Source organism: Homarus americanus, unplaced genomic scaffold (genome assembly GCF_018991925.1).
Source record: "Homarus americanus isolate GMGI-L3 unplaced genomic scaffold, GMGI_Hamer_2.0 scaffold21950, whole genome shotgun sequence".
NCBI classification, from domain to species: domain Eukaryota; kingdom Metazoa; phylum Arthropoda; class Malacostraca; order Decapoda; family Nephropidae; genus Homarus; species Homarus americanus.
The window spans coordinates 7,786-33,380 of NW_024744901.1; the positions used below are offsets into that span (position 1 = coordinate 7,786).

Here is a 25,595-nt window from a genome sequence, read left to right on the forward strand (position 1 = left end):
TTTTATTAGACCTGTTTATATATCTAGCAGTATTATTTATCTTTTCTGAAATACGAAAAAGAATTTAAATCACCAACATACTGTAGTTTACGTAACTATTAAATACAATTTCAACCTTTATATATCTTCAATAGTTTAATAAAACCATTAAATATATATAAAATTATATATTTAAATAAGAGAACTGTGCGTTAGATACATGAATAATGAAAAAAAAAGTTATCACCATTAAATTAGTTTCTTTAGGTTGTTTGTGGTGTTTAGGATGACAGCTGATCACTCCTCACAACTCAGACCAAATTTCCCATTCAAGTTTTTTCTCTCCCCTTACCATGTGATAAACAATCAGGTAAGGTCCTAAAACGTATATTAAAACCACTAATTAAACCTGAATTAATTTTAAAACTAGAATAAAGTTACGTAGTTATAGATGAGATATGAATGGTGACCTGTTGTGCTTGTATAATAATTGACCTTTTTGAGTGAATACATAATTATTTATTTGTATATTGAGGGATTAAATAAGTATATGATGTGAAAGAGTGTGTTTTGGGGGTATTATTTAGCGAGGGAGATGAGTTATGTATAATGGGTTAGTGTTATGTTGTTTACGTGTATATTAAGGTCAAGTTCTTTCTGGGTTTGTGTTATTTGACCTGTTCTTGATATAGTTTGATCTTATTTGACCTATTTTTGACATATTTTGACCTTATTTGACCTGTTTTATATAGTTTGACCTTATTTCACCTGTTTTTTTTATAATTTGACCTTATTTGACCAGTTCTTGATATAGTTTAGTCTTATTTGACCTGTCATGTCCCCTAAAATATTAAAATTACCCAAACTAACCTAGCCAAAGGTAATTCTAACCAACCTAACCAATTTTAATATATTTTAACCTAACCCAAATAAAACCAAATCTAACCTAATAATCTTGTGGTCATTTTTGGTTAGGTTAGGTTCTTAACAATGAAAATATAGTGTTAGTGGATTATTTATATTATTTTCTTTTATAATTTATCTCTATAATCAGTCGCTTGAATGTCATTTTTATTTGAATTTTTTTTACCCGAATTAATTTTTAGCTGTGTAATTTATTTATTTGTTGCTTGTGTTTACTTTGTTATTTTTAGTTATATTTATAATTGAATGTTACTCTGGGTAGCTTCAGATGACCGATTAAATGTCGAAAAAGTCTGAATTACTAATACAGTCGAGTAACACTTGAAATGTTGGATACTGTACAAGAATAAAGGACTATTTCTTAAGCAGTTTTAGTGGATATATATATATTTTTTTTTACATAGATCATTCTGTTCATTGTCATCCTCGCTGCAATGTTCAGTTACTTGGTGATGGCAGTGTGACAAGGAAGCTAAGTCCAGAATATGTCTTCAAAAGCAATACTCAATCTGCTTAATCAGCGCACATGGCTTGATTGATTAATACACCAAGGCAGTCAGTTTGAACCTGTGGTCTATTCACCCTGGATATATCATCTGTCGTACCGTATTAAAAAAAAATCAGCAAAATATCCCTCACAGACATCTGGCAGAAGAATTACAGTCTGGTGATGGCCTCATGACTTAGCGTTCCGTCAGCTCTTCTACTGTTATATATATCGTCTGTGTTGTGTACGAACTGATTCAAGTGAAATACAAAGAAAGGAGGTGGGAGATGTTATACTGGCAGATAGTAGCATTCATTCCTGTGTGTTATATGTCAGGTTTGGTAAAATGATTATAAACTTGTTGCTTAATGTTGTTGTTGTTGTAGAATATTTCCTTTTGTTTTGAAGGAAATGGCCTGCAGTGCTGATGGCTTACCCACAAGTGAGGCCCTCAGTCTCTTGCATGAGGACATCTCCATCGCTTTGGATGAATATCAGAAGACAGAAGCTGAAAAGTAAGTGTAAAAAAGATTATTAATTAATTTTGAAATACAGTATTAACCTGTGGGGCATATTGGAGTCTATACTTTCTTGTAAATGAGGCGTATAGACTAACCAGGGCGTATGTGCGAATATCTCAACTCGGTTCAATTATTCGGGCTGTACTGCATGTTTTCTGCCCTTGGTTTCTTATGGGATTGTACCACACTGGAGGTGTATCCACATTGCCTGACAATGATGCTATGGACTGACACAGAAAATGGGAAATTGAGCAACCCAGTGATGTGCCCTTGCTATTGTAAACACCTCATATGTTTGGTGATACTGTATTATGTTTTATATTTCAGGAACAAAGGTTTTGGACCAAAGAGTGTTCTGTATGAAGCCTTCCACCACAAGAGTAGTCTCTCTGTGTTTCATTGGACATCAGTGATAGCGTTGATCGTTGAAGGCATCGTGCTGCTGGTGGCCTTCGCTGCATGTAATGACCCCAGGTGTGTACAGTATGGGTCCATAAAATACAACAGGCATATGAAGTTACCTTTGATTCTTTCTGTGCTATATATTGACCTGAGAATGTGGACTGGTGTAATATTCTCCATACATAGGTAAAAATATATGACCTTATGATTTGGTATGAGTGTAAATACAAGCAAACATACAGTAGCAGTAAAGCAACCATTTGTTGACAGATAGGATAACTACTCTGATGTCCTTAATAATTTTTCCATTAGAGAATTTAAGATGAATTTTGTTCTGTTTAGATTTACAGATGATGTAATATGTTTATTATTATTATCAGGTACCAGCATCTTCCTGCCGAGTCCTTCTTCATTTTCTTAGCAGTAATTCTTAACGTGTACTTGGTGTGGTGGGACACTCAGCTGAGGCACAAAGAGGTCCCAAGACTCACACACAACGTCTTAAAGGATCTTAAAGGTAAAGCATTGTGACTTACGGTAACGTTTTTTATTAATATCCGAACATTGTCTGTGAATTTTAAAACTGTTCTTTATTTAGTTACCCACAAAAGTACCGTCAGTGTGTGTGTTGTTTCATACTAGGACCTTGACACTACTCTCCTGCAACTTTCTACACTTATCATTACACCACTACCCACCACTGTTCTCTCCTAACTACAGTATTTGAGGTTTCTTTGTCACTTACTCTTGCTTGTTTCCGTTGGTGTCATGCGTGCCATTTTTTTTTTTCAGAATACCACGGCAATGTGTTGTGGTCTGCCGAGAACTATCCTCACCTCCACTCCCCCTGCATCACCCTCCAGTGGACTCGTCGCGATGGTAACACAGTCAACCTCCCTTGGTCTCTCCTGGTGCGTGGGGATATTATACTCATGAAACCTGGACAGAAAGTTCCTGCTAGATGTAGGCCCATGCAGGTAAGTAGTATAATTTTTATTTATTCCTAACATTTACTGGTACTACAGTATATGCACAAATGATGCAACCCTGGTGCCTAAGGTCCGTAATTGCCTTGGATAATGAGGAGTATCTATTGAAATATATGTGGTGAAAGTTGCTGGCTGAGAAAGCATCTCCCCTTATTCAAATTAATTCTTATGGGGGAAAATTGCCCCAATATTCACAATTTCGTTATTTTCAATGACTTTTAGGAATGCCTCCCTTGCGATAACTGGGGTATTCCTGGTACAGTATGCACGTGACACAGTACAGCCGGGCAGTCACCCAGCTGACCCAATGCCTTAATACATATGTTCACTTCCCACACATACACACACATGCTCTTAATTTTTTTTTTTTTAGTTTTATAATTTCTTTATTTCTAAGCCACATTAGAGTATTGTAATGATTTCTTTTCTTCTCAAACAAGCACAGAGAAGCGATAAACATACTGAGATAAGGGAGAAGGATGGTTTGTTGATCCTTTATATAATGTACTTTAAACCTTTGTTATCAAACCACTATAAAACTATTTAAAATTCAGATACTGTACCATGTGGCAACAATGGTACATATTCTGTTACGAGTAATACTATTAGAAATGTCGTTTGACAATAAATTGACGATACGTATTTAGATAGCCAAGCAACTTATGAATTACACTGGTGTCAATATACATTACTGGACCCTCGATAAAGAATGATATTAGGTTCCTGAAACCTCAATTAGTTGTGAATCATTCTTTACTGAACTTCTTATGGGAAAGAGGGCTAGGGTCTGAACATCGCAAAGATTGACTTTTTTAACTATAGTACGTATGCCTATTTTCATCCACGATGGCGTCACAGCAGTAGAGTACTGCATTCACAAGAGTACTGTACTGTACATAACATAAAATATGGTAAGAAATGATTTATTGAGAATCGTGCATGTCGTATTCTCTTTACCACCGATCAACAACTAACCATCACCACCCTGCACCATCTCCCTACTGTACACCCATCTTATGATGTCAAACAACAAGCATGGAATTATTGTGATCCTAATACTACTCATAATAAAATCACTGGTACTGTACTTCCCAAGGTAAAACTACTTTGTTCAGCAGCACACCTCCATACATTATTTGTTACTTATGGCATTATAAATTTTATGATTTGACAGATAAGGATGGGTGTTTTATTCATATTTTATTTTGCGTTATTAACAAGGTTCTGAGTTATGAATAAATCAACTTATGAACAGGTCCTGAAATGTAACCCGTTCATTATTCAGGGGCCCCTGTACAGTATACAGATTCATCCAAGGCAAACACTTGGATGGATGCCAATATGCAGAAATTAAAAGCAATATAACATTTACGAGACAAAAACTTATCATATTTTCTTTAAGATCTGGAGAAAAAATATAACTTAAGTGTACATCTATTATCTATACAGGTAGTTCTGCTATAACGCGATAATTGTGTTCTTGTAAAATATCGTGTTATAGAAAATCGCGTAATAGAAATAACAGGGCTTATGGAGAAAATAGGGTTAGGTGCAGTTTACTCGAAATCGAAAAAATTTAGTAGTTAGCCTAACACAAAGGATAGCACAGTCTAAATAAATGTTACATTCATATCTAATAATGAAATCATACAGTAAATTTAACACTTTACCTTGAAAAAATATGAATGTAACTTGATGGGGGAGAAGGGTGATTTTGAGGTTGATAACATCAAGCTTCTCTTCAAGTGTTATATCCTTTCTTTTACGATAATCACCGGGAATTCTATCATCAGAATGCTTTTTGGAGATATTCTTCTTTACCATATTCACAGTTAATACCACAAAATTGGAGAAATAGTAAGCAAAAATCGCGTTATAGCAAACAAGCGATCGCGTTATACAAATATTGTTCCGAATTCATAAATCGCGTTAGAGCAAATTCACGTTATCAAAACACGCGTTATAGCAGAACTCACTGTACTGTAATTCAAAATTTATATTTCTTTAATATTGTATACCATCAGCTTCAAATTATATAAAGTTAAATTTACCTGTACATGTGGTTTCTTCTCCAACACTTTCTATGAAGATATTTCATTCCATCCATCAATGGGTCCCAGCTTTCATAATGTGTGAGAAGTGAGACAGCAATAAAAGATGTCATCATGGGAATTGCACCAATATAAATTAGCAGTGAATACTTGATGCCCTTGAGCCAGATGTCCACAAACATTGTCAAGGGAATAGTTAAGCTCAAAGATAAAGTAGCCATCAATGATGAAGTAAGGAAGCATCCCCTGCAAAATAAAACACCTTCAATTCCCAAATAATTCCAATGTAGGTCAAACAATTACAGTATTACCCCGCCTAACGCGGTTTCACTTAGCGCGTTTTCGCATATACGCGGTGCCTTGCCAGAGCTGAACTTTCACTTAACACGGATTTTTTCCACATATACGCGGTGAGTGTCCGGCTCAAGATGCTATTTTTAGATTTTGCCCACGCGCCACCCGCCTGCCTGCCTGCCTGTGCTCCTCGCCTCTCCCTCCTCCTCCCTCCGCTTGGGCAAGCCGCGCGGTAAGGTTGCGCAGTGTGTGTCTTTGTTGCGTTATCACTGACGTCATATGACGTATCGGACTGTGATTGGCCATGCATCCCTACCCCCCTCTGCTGCTAGCTGTAATTGGCTTAAAGTATTATGACGTGACCACCCCGGGGAGGGAGGGAGGGAGGAGAGACGATGCTTGACCTAGCTGCGGCAGTTTGATCCCTCAAGGCCACACCGTGTTAACGCGCATCCATTGTTCCGTAAAATGGCTTCCGCCGGACCACCATCGCCCCCAGAGAGAGACCTTTCCTTACCTGGACCCAGCGGCACTAAGCCAAAGAAGACACGACGTTCATTAAGCTACGAGGTGAAGTACCAAATTGTTCAAGATTTGGAGAAAGGAAGACGGCAAGTTGATCTCGCGCGCCAGCATGGCGTCAACGAATCTACGATTCGTACGATCAAGAAGGATGCAGCCAAGATCAAAGAGCACATGAAAATCACAAAGTCTGCAGGTGCTTCATCTATCAGGTATTGCCAGAACAGGGTGCTGGCAAAAGTGGAAAATTTGCTGGTGAGTTATTTGGTGCGTCAGGCGCGACGCAACATGGCGGTGGACACTCGCTCAGTGCAGGAGTACGCACGTGAGCTATACGCAGCAGTGACACGTAAACTGGGAATTGCAGAGCCCAAACCCTTCAATGCTTCCTCTGGTTGGCTGCATAGGTTTAAGAAGAGGAACAAGATCACCAACATCAACATTGGTGGTGAGGAAGCGAGTGCTGACCGTGTGGCGGCTAGAGATTTTCCTCCGTTTTTACGTGAGATTATGGAGGAAGGACAGTACAGTGACGACCAGGTGTTTAACATGGACGAATCTGGTCTTTTCTGGAAAAAGTTACCTTCCAAGACCTTCGTTGTCCAGTCTGCCAGCAAGGTAAGGGGTCGGAAGTTGCAGAAGGAACGCATCACCGTCCTGTTTACCACCAATGCCTCCGGTACCTGTAAACCAAAGTTATCGGTGATTCACACAGCCCGCAAGCCGCACGCCTACAAGAATATGGACATGAACAAGCTTAATGTCCACTGGCTAACCGCACGTAAGGCGTGGATGTCCTCTTCTCTGTCCCTCTTCTGGTTTGACAACTGTTTTGTTCCCGACGTGAAGAAATTCTGCGAGCAACAGAATGTTCCATTCAATATTTTGTTGCTCCTTGACAACGCACCTGGACACTCGCCCCTACTTATGGATCGTCACCCCAACGTAAAAGTGGTCTTCCTTCCTCCCAACACTACGTCAATAATCCAGCCCATGGACCAGGAGTTGATCTGCAATGTGAAAGCTGCGTACTCTGCAAAGAAGTTCAAGCTCCTGAACGACTCTACCAACACCAAGGATGAGTTGCGTAAGCTGGGTGACACCGACAGCGAGAGTGAGAGCGACAAGGAAGGGCGGTGACTCAAGAACTTCTTCAAACGAGGACAAGGAAGAAGTTTAAAGGAAGAAGTTTAACGTTAAACAAGCTGTAGACTTCTTGGTGGAGGCATGGGATCTGCTGACTATTGCTACGATTCGTCACGCATGGAGACATGTGTTGCATGGCATACCAGGTGAGAGGAGGAGTGAACCTGTGACTGGTCAGGTTCAGACTGTTGCAGTAGCAGTGGACCTTGCCAGAGAAGCTGCGCTCAATATTACAGCTGAAGGCTTCTCCGAGACCACCAACGAAGACATCCTGGAGGTGATCAAAGATCCTGAAGTGACTGCCGACGAGATGTTGGAAGAAGAACACGCCAGTGAAGAGGAGGAAGAAGGTGCGTCATTCTCCGAAGAACCTAGTTTAAGTCATAGTGATATTAAGTGTGCCATAGAGTTTGCAGAAAAAATTAAGTCCGTCCTTTCCCGCGACAATGACGATGAACGCTATGAAGTCTTCCATACCCGACTGGTGCAGGCTATGGAGCCGTACATCAAGGTGTATCACGACAACATCAACACCAGCCGTCAGCAAAGCATAACCGAGTTCTTCGCCCGCAACCCACCACAGCCAGCCCAAGCCAGTGATAGTGAAAGTGAAGTTGACTTTGAGGGATTTGTCAGGGAAGCCCTGACAACTGTAAGTGACAGTGATGTTGATTCACCTAGTAATGGTGATTCACCTGAGGGCCAGTAATCTGCCCTCTGCCTCGGAACCAGCCTCCATCCCCGTATGCCGACCCATCTCTTCTACTACCGTAAGTGTTCCACCTAACTTTTAGTTTCTCTTAGGTAACCTTCATTTTTCCTATGTTAACCTTTATCTTTCCTAACCTAACCTCTTCTATATTACTTGTTTTTTCATACCATCATAAAGTTAAGATAGAATTTTTACTACAACATAGTTATGTGTCGTCAAAAAGTGGAGTTTGGGGGTCGGGCTGGGTTCTATTGGAATTAATCCCATATGTTCTGTTGTTCACTTAACGCGGATTTCACTTAACGCGGGACCCTCTGGGTTCAATTGACCGCGTTAAGTGGGGTACAACTGTATAGAAGGTGTTAACTAAGAAGACAATTCCAAAAAAAAAGAATCTTTACTGCAAAATTTTTTTCTTGCATTATCAGCTAAGAGAGGAATGTATGATATTCTCTGAAACACTTCAATTCAGAAACAAATTCAGACTTTATTTCAAGAAATAAAGTATAAAGGTAAGCACCTATTTGGTACATCCTTTTTCTCTTTTATGATACAGTGGCTACAATCAAGAACATATACACACACACACTGTTCGCTTTTGTCACTCATCCTCTAAACCGCTAAGACACATGCATTGTGCGATATTGTTCCCTTCCACAACAATGCTCAAAGACATCCTTCTACATTTTCCCTGTCACTTTACACAATCTAGCATCCTCAAACCACAGAGTCCATTCTCAAAAAGTACTTGATGCCATACTGTCTAGTCAGGCTCAAGATGATTATAAACTAACCTAAGGTATCATATTGTTTCACACAGAGTAAGCACAGATACTTCTTTTAGCTACTGTACCTATAGTTTTTTATTTTCCTTTTTTATGATGGTTTTTCAATAATCATAATCTATGGTTTAAACATATGGGAGATTATGGCCGGAATCAACATTTCAAAGAGGTCATGGTCATCAGTGCCCAACCATAAAAATTCTGGACATATTAATCAAATTTCATAAATGAGATTGACAATATCAATACTTTGTTATAAATGGTTTAATTGATAAAGCATTACTAACCAAAGCCAAAGAAGTTCAGACAGGACAGTTCCTACTAAGCCATTAACAGACATGTAGAACAGGTGTTGCAGATTTGGCAACTGAAATGTCTCCCATCCAAAAACATCCAACAGGGGGAACCCGGGCCACAGAATGATGGTATTGAAAAAGCCCACAAATCCTGGAGAAAAAAAAATATTAATAAGAAAACAAATTAAAAAGACCAATACATTCAACCTATCTATCTACAGTACCTACACCAACTGTGCCACAAATTTTGTTTTATTTCAAGAAGTTAAAATCATTACACTTTAATAATTCACACCCGAATAACTGAAGGCAATAAATTTGTACAGAATAAAGCAAAATTATCTCTCCCTGAAAAATAAGAATCCTCTCTTTGTGTTAGTGTTGTGTTCTGACAGTTTAACGGTGTGAATTCCCATGAAGAAGTAAATACAATGCCTGCCAAGTAACTGAAGTATGGCATATGAATACGATGTGACAGTTAGAAATTCAATGACAACACAATTGTATTAGCTTATGACTACCTGGTAAATGTAATAGGAGAGTGGTTAAGTTATCATTTCATATTACTGTACAGCTATATTGCTAAAGTATTACCTTCAAGAACTATAAAAACATTGACCAGATCATGATGGATCAGGGAGTTGATCATTCTTTGAACTGGGTCGACTCCTCTGATTTGCCCTTTGAGGAGATGCTGATATTACATAATGATGTCTTCTAGTCCATTTCAAACCATTATTGTCCAGAGGTGGCAAAGAAAATTACAGTACGAGATGACTCTCGTTGGAATGACTCCTCTATAAGTTCACTTTGTATGGATCGTAGAAGTGCTGAATGAGAGAAGCACAGGCAGTGAAAAGACCGTACTAGATCAGAGTACATAATATGACTGTGCGTACGGCTGTTGTTTGTTCAGTGTGGGCACACAACGCTGAATATTGTATACTACAGAAGTCAAGTGGCCTCATGTGGCAGTGACCAGAAAAAAATATATACAGTTATGAATGGGCTGTTGGGCCAAAGGTCTGGAATTACTATGCTTTGTTCCACTTCAAATGGTCAGCTTGCCTCAGATGTTTCCTAAGGTTTTTATGACAAAGATATCATGTGACCTTGATTGTGTTTCTTTAGATGAGAAATTTTCAGTTATTTTTAACCAAGTTACACAATAGAACTCACTCTTTCATCATTTTGTCTTACAGAGGTGAACAACATTCTGCACTATATCAAGGATTTGAAGAAGACTTTGTTGTCGTGATCTTACAAATGTATTTAAGGTATCACTCTCTTATGAACATACTGCAGACTTTATTTGTAGAATCATATATATGTGATTTTCAGAGGGTAATTTTGTGTGATCTGAAAAACAGGCTTTATTACATCCACTTCTGGTCTTGATACTGAAAATATGTAAAATTATAGTCATCCAGTCTCAAGTCTCATTTTCATCAGAGATCATACTATGCTGGATTAGTTACTTTCTCTGTTAGAGAGAAGCAAGTGATCCATCTGGTCCAGTCAGCCTATAGGTTGCATCATTCAACTGAAACTGCCTATGTTGAATTCATAATGATTTGGTAATAAACACTTGCACAGAAAAGTCCTCCCTCCTGGCCCTACTGGATCTCTCTGCAGCATTTGCAGCATGGCTTCAGGATCTTTGGTCATTCAGTGTCCATGATGATGCATTCTCACTGTTTGAGTCTTATCTGTCAGAGTGATCTCAATGTGTGATAGTTGGTGGAACCGTTTCAGACCCGGTCCCTTTGCAGTTTGTCGTCTCACAGGGATCAGTTTTGGGACCACTTCTGTTTACAGTCCATACCAGTAGTTTTGTAATTTTGCTGGATGTGTAGGTTACTAGTGTGCCCTGAAGAATGCTGTGATGGCTAGGGAAACACTGAGTAACACTGAGTCCGTTTATTGTGGATGAGAGAAATACAAGTGGTGACCAGCGTGTGCCAAGCACGGCTCACACAGTCAGACTGAAGCTGCCTTGCCATATGGCAGCCTCGGGGCAATGTTGCCACATAACACGTGCAGTGTTGCCACGTGATTATATATATAAATGCTACTCGGCACAGTAGCTTATGTACAGGGTTGCTACTTGGCACAGTAGCTTATGTACAGGGTTGCTACTCGGCACAGTAGCTTATATACATAACCTACATCTCCCTCCCCCCTCACGCTCATAGTCTTTGTCTTGAGCGGACTTCTTAGTCCTAAGTCGCTCCGAGCGTCGAGGTGCACTGTGGGGCGGATCCTCGTGAGGTGTAGGTGACTCGTCCTCGGTCAGGGGGCCAGCAGTAGGGGGTGGGACTGGCCGGAGGAAGCGGCGGTTCCTCCACCAGACACGGCCGCTCGGCATCCTGACCTTGTAGTCCCGCGACCGGCCGACGCCCATCACTATGCCCACCTTGTCCCAACGTGTCGTCGTCGGGTCCCAGACGCAGACAAGGGCACCAATCTCCAGTGGCTGAAGAGGGCGGGCACGGTCGTCATACCGAGCTTTGGCGTCCTGGGCACGTGAAGCGGCGCGGCGGTCACAGCTCTCGGCTTTGGTCTGCCAGTCCTTCGCAAAGGCCTTGGCGTGTGTAGGAACACAAGAGCGGAGAGGGTGACCATACAGGATCTGGGCAGGGGAGCGTCCTGTGTGGGTGGGAGTGGATGCGGGTTCTGGGCAGCTCTGTGTGGCAGTGCCAGGCGCGTCGCTCGTTAACTCACGCACCCTGCTGGCGGTGTACCGAGCAGCTGGGATCTGCTCAGGAAAGTCTCTGGGCACCACGCCTAACTCCTTGCAGTGCACCCACGACAACAAGGGTGTAGCGAGAGTAGGCCGCACGTCGATCCATCAGTAACACGACCTGTCGCCGTAGGTGATCTCTGCCTGAAAGGAGCCCACAGCGTCCGGCATCTGGGAACCGTCCGCATTGTAGTACTGCAGCTGCGGCGGTGGTCCCAGGCCGCGTTTGGTGAGGCCCAGTTTCTGGAGGTGCTTCAGGCCTATCACCGTAGTATCGGCGCCGGTGTCCGGTATCACCTCGATGTGACCCGACACATCACCGTGTGTGACGGCGACGCGGATAGTAGGGGAAGGGGTAGCCCTGGGGCGTGTGGTCGATTCCACCCTCCTGATGTGACTCCGCTGCTGCTTGGGGCTGCGTGGGCCATCTGGAGGGGGCTGCGTGCGAACCACCCCGAGGGAAGTGCGCTGCTGTCCTCCTCGTCTCGGGCTTTTGGGCTTGGGTTGGCGGCAGCACTTGTCGTAGTGTCCATAGCGACCGCAGGCCTGACACTTGTGGCCTCGTGCAGGGCACCAGTCTGTGTTAGACCAGTGGCCCTTACGGTCACATCCACGACACAGTGCGTCGGCGGCCGGGCATGTCTTGGGGCTGTGCTGCTTTCCACAGCTGCCACAGGAAGCACTAGGCGGAGGCGTGGAAGAACGTGTGGCAGCCTTCGCGTTGTTGGCCGCCTTCTTATCCTTCTTGTATTGTGAGATAGCTCTCACAGCAGGTGGGGCCCGTAAGGCAGAGGTGGCGGACTTGGTGGCCTCGTATGACCGACATTCAGTCACTACCACCTGGAGTGTGGAGGAAGCGTCCAGGGGGATGAGTCGCTGCATCAACTCTTCGTGCCTGACACCTGTCAAGATCCCGTGCTTGATCCAGGCTTCCTCACATTCCCGGCTGTGCGCCTTGCAGACGTCGATCTCCTCCGACAAACTCTTCAAGCGTACAAAAAAGTCGTCAAAGGATTCGTTCTCCGCCTGCTTGCAGCTGGTAAAGGCACGGCGACGCAAAGCCTCGTTGTTCCGACCCTTAACATGCTCCTGTAAAAGGTCGAGCACATCCGTCACTGAAGGTGTAGAATCGGGAGGCACTTGCAACGTGTGCTCCAAAACTCTCTGGGTCTCCAGCGACAAACACATCCGCAGTTGGATGAGCTGTTTGTTTGGAGGCATGCTGTCAAGGTCCACCATCGTGGAGTAATCTGTCCAACGCCGCCTCCACTCACGAAAAAGCTGAAACGTGACGTCTGGTGAGAGGGCGGGTGGGGGTTGAACAGATGCCTTGGGAGCTGTTGGGGTAGCAAGAGTACCTGGAGGACGCTGGTGTGGTGGAGGAGGGAGTGTACTGGCGCCTTGAAGCGCGCTACCTGCAAGTGAGGGAGGGTGGGTTAGCGCCAGGGTCGCCAATAGCGCCTCAAAACGCAACTTTTCCTCCTCTCTTCGTGTCTCCTCCCTCTGAAGTTCCATTTCTCTACGTCGCTCGTCCCGGTCGTCCATCCACTTCAGAATTGTGGCGATGTCCGTCACTGGAGGTGGAGGATGAGAGTCTGCGCCCGGTGGAGGAGAAGGTGGTGGGGAGTCGTGTCTCCCATCTTGACGTTGTCCCTTCTTACCTCCCATCTTTGTGTGTGCGTGGACTGCACTGTTTAATATATAAAGTGGCGCCTCAACAGCTCGAACCACATATATAAGACATAAACAGCGCAAAAATCACGCTTATGGTCCAGGTCCACTGTTCTGTCCGTGAGTGAGTGAGTGAGTGCGTGCGTGCGTGCGTGTGTGTGTCTGAGAGAGCGGAGGGAGCGTGGACAGCTGCGTGGTCCGGCAAGACCGTCAGTGTCCCCCGGATGTCGCACGAGAAGGGTGTGCGCCTGCGTGCTCCGTGGGTACCACAAAAAAACAGGCCAATGCTCAACTTAGCTCTAGACACACACTAATACACTGACACTAACACTGCCACTGTCACTAAAACGCACTGTGACGGCGCAACACTGCACATCGCGGCGAAACACAGCGCAACACAACACAACACACTGAGTCGACGCGCATCACCGGCAGACGTAACTGTCGGCATTGTTCACACACTTTGTAAGTCCACAGATCCTTGACACTGCGCCATGAAAGTTACTAGTGTGCCCTGAAGAATGCTGTGATGGCTAGGGAAACACTGAGTAACACTGAGTCCATTTATTGTGGATGAGAGAAATACAAGTGGTGACTCGCGTGTGCCATGCACGGCTCACACAGTCAGACTGAAGCTGCCTTGCCATATGGCAGCCTCGGGGCAATGTTGCCACATAACACGTGCAGTGTTGCCACGTGATTATATATATAAATGCTACTCGGCACAGTAGCTTATGTACAGGGTTGCTACTTGGCACAGTAGCTTATATACATAACCTACAGGATGTTCATGGTGTTGCCTTACTATTTCTATGCCAATGATACACAGCTTTATGTCCAAATGATAAATGTCAAGGATATTGAGAGATATTGAAATTCTTGATGTCTGATATTAAAAAATGGATGGCTAGACGAAAACCTAAGATGAATGATGGCAACACCGAGATTATCGTCATCCAAGGAAATAGGAGGGGTTACAGCACAGATGATTTTGGCTCTTTAAACTTTGGAGAAGTACAACTCAATCCTGTCAATTCTGCTCATAATCTTGGAATGTATACTTTGACTCAAAACTGAATTTTAGAGTCTATCTCGATTAACCCTTTAGAGGGCAGCCCCACACTTAGGTACTATATTCATTTTATTTTTACTTTTATCCTCTTTGCTACCGATTGGCTCATTAGCAGCTTGGGCAGTCGGTCACATCTCTGTTATGTACTGTTGGCGAATACTGGGCATGCACTGACTCCTGAGTATATCGGAACCTGCTCCAATGTTGGTCAAATCTGGTCTCAAATGAGCTCACACTCAGTGCCGTCACAACACTCTCGGGTAGATTGTTCCTCGAATTCACAATTCTCACTCCAAACATGTTTGCCCTCACAGTTTTATGGACTTGTGGCTTCTTCAACCTTGAGCTGTGACCCCTTGTGAGGCGGACGTCCGCCAGCTCCAGGTATGTACATTAGACCAAGCAGTGCCCCCTGAGGTGTTTATACACATTGATTAGGTCGCCTCTCGCCCGTCTGTAGTATAAGCTAGGTAGTTGCAGGCGTTCTAATCTCTCTAAGTATTTGAGGTTCTGTAGAGTAGGCCCCAGTCTGGTAGCCCTCCTTTGGACATTTTCAATCAATTGACAGTCTCTAGTATACCTTGGGGAAGCATCTGCTAATGCCAGAAGAATTCATTCAGCTAAAAGGTTAAAGAGCATAGAAACTCAGTTGCAACTTTCATATTCAAAATCTATCGGCTGTGAAACAGTTTTTAGATAGACAGTGTCTTGTGGCACTTATATTCACTTATTTTGTCTTGGGTTGACTATTTTAACTCTTTATGGGTTTGCCTACCTAATTATCTAGTGAAAAAAGTTCAGGGTGGTGAAAAAGGATGCCAGGCTTACATGTGCTCTCCTACTGGGGACTTCCACTACCCTATTCTTAATCGAATTGCACTGGCTTCCAATTAAAGAAAGAAAAAAGTTCAAACTCTGCCTAATGACTTTTAAGGCACTTATGTTTGATGAGCCTAAGTAATTGTCCAACCTACTAAATCCTCTGACCTAGAGCATTGTGGAAATGCTCTTTTGTGGCCCAATCCTTTTCCTATATCGCACCCAGATTGTACAATCATTTGCCTGCATCCATGAAGCAGCTGACTTCTGTGGAGGCTTTTAAGAAACAACTTAAGACCTTTCTTTTATTTTGAAAGCACATGATCCTGAAAAGAGCTTTGGAAGTGATACAACTTAAGGATTAATGAACTGTCACTTCTTGTGATTTTTGTTATATTTTTATTTTTATTTTTTTATTCTCAGAACTTTGACTTGTGAAATTTTGAGCGCTAGTGAATTACTTGGAAGAATTGGAGCTTTTGTTTCTCAAAAGTGCCAGCTTTTATTATTATTAAAACAATATCTGATTGATCAATAAATCTCCCAGAGCTAACTGGGTACTAAGGGCATGGAATGGGGGGAGGGGAGGGAAGAGTGCAAAGAAGAGGAGAGAGAGATGATAGAAGGGAAAGGAGAGGAAATTAATTCACTTACCAAAGAACATAGTAAAATCCATACGATCTTCAGTTGGAACCTTGTGCTTCAGGAAGACCATGTAACAGGCATAAAGAATAGCTCCAGCTATTGACCATACCACACCAACAGGCACAACTGAACTTTCAAGGTTGAGGTCTTCCAAACTAACAAAAACCTGAAAAGTAATTGGCAAGACATATATCCAAAATATCTTAAAAATATTTGTTGGGTATATTCAAAGTTTTAAACTGTTTTTTCTTGGATAAACACTGTCATCAATCACAAAACAGTAATGAGGTCTCCTAGCTTTCAAACATGTATCATTATCACATGTACACTTTCCAGAACATGTAGTGTATCTCGAAAACTAGATACACTACAATACTGTACAGGGATCCCCGACTAACGAACGTCCAACTTACGAACGCCTGCAGATATGAATGGGGTTAAATGTGAAATTTACAGTATCTCTTTAATTTACCTGTAAGCCCCCCAGAAGATGTTTTAAATCTGACCAATATCATGTACATTTTGAGGCTATGTGCACTTGATATTAGGAGATATTCTAAAATCAATAGTAAATACTTTTTACAATACAAAAATGCCTGAGTACAATACTGCATTAAAGAAAAAGTATTGGAATTTTCTGTTGAAAAGGGAACCCCCGCCCTGGATCCACCCATGTGGTTATTTGCACATACAGGTACAAAATATTTAAAGTCAACAACATCCTGCAGTCTCCCATCCACACCACTGCACCTCTTGTGTACCCACCTTCCACACTCACTGCACATTACTGATGCTACCAACACCATTCTTACAGACAACACATAGCCATTAGCAATTTTGGATAGTGCAAACTTTGAGGATGGAAATTTCTGAAAAATAGTTGAATTATGATATATTATGAACTATGGAAGTTTTGGTGGATAAATATCACAAAGATGAAGCATAAAATTTTATATGCTAAAATCTGGGCCTTTGGCTGGTTATGTGCTACAGTCTTAAAAAAATAAAATAATATAATATACCTGTAATAATATAAAAATGGACAGTACTGTACATTACATCTAATACAATATTTGACTACTTACCACACCTGCAACCATAAGAAGAACTGAGGCCAATTTGGAGAGAGTAAACTTGTCTGTTAAGGATGATGGAAATATGGCAGCAAGAATCAAGGTAAACAATCCAGATGTTGATGAAATAATATTGACAACACCAGCTTCTGTGTTGCTAAGTGCTATTTGGTAGCTGTAATTGCCTGCAAACCACTGAAAAAAAGATAAATCTAGATTAGGAAGAAACCTCAAAGACTCAAACTATCTAAAACTATGAAATCCTATTGGTATGGCCAAAGGTTGCGTGAAATTCTAGCATACTGAACACCCCATGATAGCTGCCAGACATAATAAGAGTAAATTTATTCAGTGGCAGGAAGCATAATTCATATCAACAATGCAATTTCTGTAAGACAGTCCTTCACCCAATCACACCAGGAGTGATCTGAACAATATATGGTCCAGCTAAACCATGAAATTTTAAGGTAGCCAGCCAGCAGTAAGGAGATAAAAAGTTGAACTCACAAGAATCCCAACAATCTCATCAATCAGCAATAATGATAAGTACAGTTCTCCTAGCCCTTGAGTCTTAGCTTATTCATAGCCAAACACTTGGGAAACAGAGGGAAATCTACGAGATAACTGATTGGCTGGTAGACGAACATACGAAGAATCACTACAGTTCTTCAGTATTTAATTAATCATATATATATTCTGATACTTTAAAGAAATTAACTTTACTGTGTTGATCTCTGGTAATTTCTGCACTTGGGGAAATAAACATTAGCATGATAGGGCAAACATATTAACTCAAGAAGATGTGGAAACGTCCTATCTGAGGAGACTAGGACTCTCTGGCATCCAATAAATCGGAATTTGCAATAAGTTGGTATGGCACATGATAACCATTACATTTTGGAGTAGTCGGCAAATTGGCGCTAAGTTAGCAAGTCCCAAGTTATGTGCAAGAACTCAAAAGCTGGCCCATGCTTAGTAGCCCATGTCGGCCCCATGATCATCAGTTTACATGCGCCTCGTGTCACTGGTAGACCTTCTGACAGTGATTAAGCGCCCATGAAGCGTTACCGTACAGATAGTGTTAAGTGTCATGTATAAAGTGTAATCTTTTGCTTGTCAGCACAATTATTTACTGTGACTGTGAAATAATACTTGCCGGCAAATTCTGATTAATTGGCAAGGCCTCGGTCCCATATGTGCTGAGTTATGGGGGGTTTACTTGACTCCCAATATTGTGAGAGCAACTTGGCAAGGATTTAATAATAATTAATATCTCTCACTTTCACACACACACACAGAATGAAGGAGATTTAATATAAAAAGCTAAGTGAATATCCGAGATAAAATCAACATCTATACTTACCAATAAACAAAATATACTAGATATTTTCATAACTTCCTTAACAGATAATTTATTTGCTGCCTGCATAGCCAGTTGTTCAGCACGGACAGAGGCAGAAAAAGACAGGCGAGACATCATGGCATCAACTGCCTCGTTTTCTGACATTTGCCGAACCTAAAATAATGAAAATTTTTATAAATCAATATCCTATAAGAGACAAAGAAACAATATAAGAAATCCAATTTTATGATTTAGGGGAGGAGATAAAAGATTTTTGGGATTATCCACAAATAAAACACTGGTAAAGATAGAAGAGATTGATTGATTGATTGATTGTGGTAATTACATCCCTGGCAATGCAACAGCCGAATTAAACTAAAAGCTTAGAAGGCTAAAAACAAATAATGAAAGCCAAAAAACATAAATAAAAATAGTTTAGATTTTTCATAAAACCATTTAAACATTCGATAAAACTCAACGCTTTTGTAAAATGGCAGCTTCCTCTACAAAGGAGAGGATGTCCCCTCCCATGCTGCCCCCCCCCTCCTCCCAGCACCAAAGAAATGGTAAGGCCCGTCTCCCCCCTGGGACTCGGAGAGGTGCCCACGACAAAGATCTGTAAGACTGGGGGCACTCCACCAGGTGTCGAACAGTCAATGGGACCATGCAGTCATCAAAATGGGGAGGGGGCACCCTCTCCATTAAAAAAAAAACATGTGTCAGCTGCGTGTGGCCAAAGCGGAGGTGGACCAAAATAGTCTTCTAGCGGCGTTACAGTCCCTGATATCCCCAGGCACCCAAAGCAGGATGAATGTTGCAGAGCTTGTTTGCTCCAACAGCATCCCACCTGCATTGCTAACTTGAGTGGATGTCAGCTCTTATTACTGGCTTCATATCAGAAGCAGGTAGATGTTAATGATGTGCCACAGAGTGAGGAGCAGCTGTTTTTGCCACAGCAAACAATGAAATTCTGGCCCAGATGTTGAAAGAGAAACAGCCACTCTAAAATAACTATAACCAAGGGATGAGGCAATGAGATACTTGCAAAGGCCTGGAGAGCACTGTGAGAATTGCTAAATATTGTAAAATCACAATGAGGTCGGGTAAAAATAATCTTGAGGGCAAGTAAAATACCTGAAAGCTCTTCTGTAAAACAGCTGCCGTAGCGGGTAGACTACTGTCACGGCAGAAGTTGGAAAGACTACCGGTACCCAAAAACCCACACCTACATCTGAAGTTGAGTCCCCGGTGTAAACAGGGATAGTCCCTCTGTGAGACGAGGCATGCTCTAAAAAAAAAGAGAATGAACCACACAGGGAAGGAACAAGTCCTTCCTTATTTTAAAATACTGACAAACTTGAACTTCAGGGAGAATCCACAGGGCAGCTCTAGGGAACTGCTTGGGGCATATCTGAATAGGAGAAAGACAAAGAAGACTCGCAACCTCCCTTATCCTGAAGTCAAAAGGTCGCGCGAGGCTTGGATGTTAAGTGTAGGGACATATTCTCGTCAGCTACACAAGTGTTGGTTACAGATTGCAGAAGGCAACTGAGGCAAAACCAACACTGGACCTGGAGATATTGGCATCGAAGATCATCGGGTGGCTCATCAGCAACAACCAGTAGACTTGGAATTGGCTAGAACCTGAAAGCACCAGTCACACCCCAGCATGATGAATAGAGTTCAGTGTAGTGAGTCTAACCTCAGTGGCTGAGGAGCACACCTCACACCCATAATCCAGTTTGGGTCTAACTAGTACTATGTGGTAAAGGTGTAGCAGAATTCGTCGGTCAGCACCTCAAGAAGTGTGCCCCAAGATTTTCAATAACTTGAGAGCATACTAAAGACTCTTTCAGGTAATAAACATGTGGCTGCTATAGAAGCTGGTTGTTAAGATAATGCCCAGCAAATGGGTCTCTGTGACACAGCACAGGCAACCATAGAGCTGTAGATTGGAATTGAGGTGAACACCTTGGCGGCAGCAGCAGAAATGCATGGTAACAGTCTTCAAGGGAGAAAATTTGAAACCATGCTCTGTGGTCCAATGAAAAGCCTTATCTAGTGCAAGTTGCATGTGACGTTCAGCCACTAACTTGCAGGAAGCTGCATACCAAGTGGCCAAGTTGTCTACATACAATGAGAAGCTGTTACCCCATCTATTGCAATGGTCCTGAATATGTGGTGCTGACATTTCTGTGGCAATGTGGACCCTAAAAGTCCAACAGCCCAAGAACTGACCTATTATTGATGGTAAATTTCCCTGCAAGCCAAAATTTTGAAGGTCCTTAAAGATGCCGAATCTCCAAGCTGTGTCATATGCTTTCTCTAGGTCGAATAAAATACAGATGAGATGTTGGCAATGAGCAAAGGACTCACAGACCGAGGACTCAATACAAACAAGAGCATCTGTTGTTGCAGCATCATCCGGAAGCCAGATTAATATGGTGAAAGAAGGGCATTCTTCCCCAGGTAGTATACTAATCGAGACTTGACCATCTTTTCAAACAGCTTGCAGATACAGGAGATAAGAACTATGGGGCAATATTCTCGAGGGCAAAGAGCCTCTTTTCAAGTCTTCTTGAAAGGCAAGACAGTAGCCTCCCACCATGAGAATGGGGTTGCGAATAGCGAAGTAGTATTCTTTTACCAATAAAAAATTCCAGGAATGTTGAATTTTCCGGGTTTGAGAAATTTGTATCATTACCGGGAAATCTCTCATTCCCGGAAGAGCTCTGCATCAATTATTCAAGTTAGTGGGGAGCTGAATTATATCAACTGTAGCTATACTACCACAAAGAATCTCAAGGGAAAATATAGTTTCTATTATTAGTATAAAAAAATAAGTAAAATAAAATCTAATCATGATTTTTTCACTCTGATTTAAATCATATTAACTCTGTCTTGAACTACAGAAATTCCAAAACTAAGCCCTGGACATAAAGAATTTGTTGAAGATCTTCACTTTCAGTAATTACATTCCCAACAATCTAGACTTACCTTTAAATTTAAATAGTTACTGGTATTCTCTTAAAAGAAGCATCACTACATACCTCTGTCAATTTGCTGAAGCGGACGGACTTTACTGAAGAGTCATCAGATTCTCCATCAGAGCTTTTTTCTTGCAATTCTTGTAGTTTCAGAGGAACATACTTTGGTTCACTCTGAAAATAAAAGAGAGGGCTTGGTGAGTGGTGTTAGGGCTCTGAACATTTTGAAATAATCATGAAACTACAATACAATTATGTCCCTCTGAAAATATCAAACTTCTTCATACAGCAATGGCCAACTCAAGACTAAATTATTTATGTTAACCTCGACTATACTGTGGTCATACCTTGTTATCCATTAAAAAGAACTGACACGCTTCATATGAGAACACTTTGGGGAGGGGGGCAATACAAAAAATCCAGGGATTTATGGTCCTTTTAACTAATCAGTTTCCTTTCATAGTGGTTCTCCAATGATCAGGTTTAGCTAACACGAAGCTGTGGCCTCTTGAGAGTACAGTAATTGGTACAATATTGCATTTCAAAATTTTTGAGAAGTGAATGTTTTAGTATTTATGCAGTAGCTAGTAAACCTCAATCCTATGTCCAATTTCCCTCTGTCTTGTAATGTCTATGGGCCCAAGGATTTGCATCTGTCCTCATATGACAAATGCCCTGTATGCTAACTCTGGGACTAGATTTATTGCTACATGCTGCATTTTGGGGGAGTAATTCATTATATTTGGCTAGAAAAAGTGACCAGTATTAAACTCATAGTCAATGATAGGTCTGACTCGTGTCAAATAAAGTGGTACAAATATATCCTTATTTATAAAGGTAAAGATACTCTGTATTAGCCAAGTCTACCATTGGCTTTAGCTGCAACAGTGGAAAGCAGGTTTTTCAATAATTACAATCGAAAGGTTGAGTACATTTTCACTTGTGTACAAAGAAATGTATGTGTTTGCCCTCAGGACAATTTTTTTTTACCTATATTGCATATATATATGTGTGTGTCTACACACATATACAATACAGGTAAAGTAAATTACTGTCTCTAGAACGAATGCTCCTTGTCCCAGCAGTGAAAATGACGGCAACTTTAAAAATACCCGCAGACATTCTTGGGTACATCCAGGGTGTCATCATGCGAATAATAGAGGACTGCGAAATAAAAATTAACGAATTATTCGGGCGTTTTGTACATTCAATATAAAAAATTTTCCCAAATCATCTGTGCACTTGTGCTCTTCACATTTCTTTTTCATCACTCATAATGCACAGCAGATTATAATCGGTTATGCTGCCATTATAATGTTTCCTAACAAATGCAAAAGTGATGGTACTGAATCAACACTTAAACTCTGTGACCATGGTGTAAGAACCACAAAAATTATGGCTTTGAAAAAATGTGATAAATTATTAAGTGTTCAATATTTCAGCCCCAAGTTAACCCCTTCACTATGGGGATGCCACTCTTTTAATGTTTTATTTGGTTAATGCCAAATAATTTGATTCAGCAGAGAGCCCCTAAACACAAGGGGTTTATTAGCACACTACAGTATACACTGTACAGTACGAATATAGGTAAAAAAAGACAGAATAATACCGTTTCATTTTTTTTTCAGTGATAAACTATGTTTCATTGAAATTAAAACAGTATTTAGTAAGTAAAATACAGATACAAAGGCCGAACCAGCCTAGTGAGTGCCAGGGCACTCTTGGAGGCACCTGAAAAATACTGCACATTTATCTCAAGGCACTCACAGTTGACCCTTAATTTACACAGTACATACAGTACTATAGTTATACAAGGTATTCTTCAAAAACACTGAACAAACAGAAGCCATGTAAAAATGAACAACGAGCCAAAGTCTTGAGGCTTTTTTCAGGTATCCCCAGGTGCTTAGGTCTGTCTCAAACAATGATGCAGATTTTTGCTCAACACCTTTGAAGACCACAAATTTATTTATTCATTGTCAGGTCTGTTCGGAGAGATCAGTCAGTTGGTTTATCAGGGCTAGGGTAGTGAGAGTTACCTCACTTCAGCAAAAGGTTGACCGTAATACTGTATGATGTATGATAAACAATGAAATTGATTCATATCATATCAGTTCAGCAAGGCAGTCAACCAGGTGTATCTTTCGTGTGTTTGTGTGTGTGCATCTGTATGCCATGACATCACACCAAGGGGAGGGAGCACGGTCTGGGTGACAAGCCACTGACTCGGTTAAAGCCTCCTGCCTACCGAATCCATACAAACATTCACTTCCCACACATACACACCCATGCTCTTAAGTTTTCTTATTTTATAGCTTTATACTATTTTTATTTTTTTCAAAGCCACATTAGAGTGGCGAGTCAGCAACATAGCTACAGCCCACTGCCTCCCAAGTTCGTTCGTTCATTCTCTCTATCTCTCTCCCACTCACACACACTTCGCTTTTCTTAGTTTATAGTTTATTGCATTTTAATTATTTCTAGGCCACCTTAGAGTATTATAATGATTTTTCCTCAACTTTTATAGCATTACTGTTGTCTTTTATTGTCGTTATGAAAAAGTGCCAGAATTAAGGTAGAGGGGCTCCATAAATGGTTGTAGAACACATCCCCATAAGATTAAGAATTCACTTTGTGATTTCAAGTCAGGCGAAGTTTTTGCAGAATGTAATCCTCGCATGAAGCAAGGGTCAGAGGAATTATGCTTACAAACATACAAAAACACCCGGAAAACACTGAACAGTTGATCAACTGTCATTTCTAAATATCTAATATCAGTCTGGCAGCCATTATCTTGGCATAAAAAAATTAAATTGTCTCTGACTCAGTGTCTGGGTCTTAACCACTTTGGCCTCAGCTCTAACTGGGCCCATATGCTGAATTAGCACTAATGACTTGGTTAAATACTACAGGTATCGTAATTCAAGTGGATTAACAATAATCTCCACTGTTCATGTTATGCCAAGCACCAAGAGGTTGAGAATACTGTTATACAGATCTCTCTCAAATGTAAATTTTTATGACAAAACCATCTCAAACAAAAAGAAAAAATCAAAGTTTTTATCCATTTTATGTAAAGTACACACAACAATATAATAGACTGGAGCGGACCTTTTCAGTTCCGAATTTCCCCTTCATTAGATATCCTAAAAATGTCATTCCTTACAGTAATATACCTTTAACTTATACTTTCTTATTATCAAAACTGTTAAACACACATTCAACAAATATAATTCTATCTTCAGTACAACTTCCCTCTCACAGAACATTACAACAATGGTGAATTTCTTTCACACATTATTATTTTCAACAAAATCTATAACTAAAAATTTTATTAAAAATTTCATCATTGTACTTTACCCTAATGACCTGATACAACAGATCACACACACAACTACTAATCCTCCCCCAAAAGTAGATTTTACATTTCACACGCAATTTATTCTCATTTAAGTTCTAAATTCACTCCCTCATTTTTCATATTTCTATCATCATAAACCCCAATAAATATTTGTTTTAATTTTTGAGTTGAATGCCAATTTATTTTCCAATTCTTCAACAAAATTTTCTTCCTATAATGCATTCTTAACTTCATATCTTTGAATGCTAACAACTCCTGAACATATGACTGGCAAAAATAATTTAGAGACACCTTTTCATCATTGTTGTTATAAATCGTTCTAGCTTGTTGAATGGGTAAATAGTGCCACAGGACCAAATGTGTCAGTTGAGCATTCGCATCACTGTCTCTCGCAACACTAGATGCCAGCTGGTCCAAAGTGAAGATGGGCACAGGTGGAGGGGTGCGCCTGTCTCTCGTCTGCAAGAGCTTCATATCAATAAGAAGAGTAATAAAAATAAATACTTCTATAATATACATTACAATAATCAGTATAAACCCTGATAATTATTGGTAAAACATTAAAAAATATTTTCCATAAATTTGATTAAGATTTCCTGACATTTTCGCCCCCAGGCCCCGATGTGGGTCAGTGACCTGTGCCCGGGTGGGCTAATCCCTGTAAAAAATAATAATAATAAAATGGATAAAAACTTGGTTAAAAAATAAATAACAAAATGGGGGTAATCAGCCTCAGGTACGTAGTCATCTGAGGTCCTCATCAATGACTTAGGT

At 41.0% G+C, this 25,595-nt stretch overlaps 2 protein-coding genes across 3 annotated transcripts; one reads left to right on the plus strand and one right to left on the minus strand.

Moving 5' to 3' along the window:
- Positions 1–229: 229 nt before the first annotated feature.
- LOC121878252 (transmembrane protein 94-like) lies at positions 230–17,327 on the plus strand. Of its 2 annotated transcripts, none has more exons than XM_042384344.1 (6): positions 230–349; positions 1,799–1,905; positions 2,239–2,385; positions 2,694–2,830; positions 3,106–3,290; positions 14,909–17,327. In XM_042384344.1, the coding sequence occupies exons 1-6, from the start codon at positions 266–268 to the stop codon at positions 14,954–14,956; spliced, it is 708 nt and encodes a 235-aa protein (XP_042240278.1). In that variant the 5' UTR covers positions 230–265; the 3' UTR covers positions 14,957–17,327. The 2 variants fall into 2 exon arrangements, with proteins under 2 accessions (XP_042240278.1, XP_042240279.1); XM_042384345.1 differs by lacking the exon at positions 14,909–17,327 and adding an exon at positions 10,311–10,537.
- On the minus strand, positions 5,303–25,280 carry LOC121878251 (solute carrier family 35 member F5-like; the record flags this gene model as incomplete). Its single annotated transcript, XM_042384343.1, is given in 7 exon segments — positions 5,303–5,599; positions 9,100–9,259; positions 16,068–16,224; positions 17,144–17,326; positions 18,495–18,647; positions 21,524–21,634; positions 25,113–25,280. Coding segments are annotated over 7 exon segments (1,182 nt in total), but the record flags the coding sequence as incomplete, so codon positions are not given.
- Between the last annotated feature and the right edge of the window lie 315 nt (positions 25,281–25,595).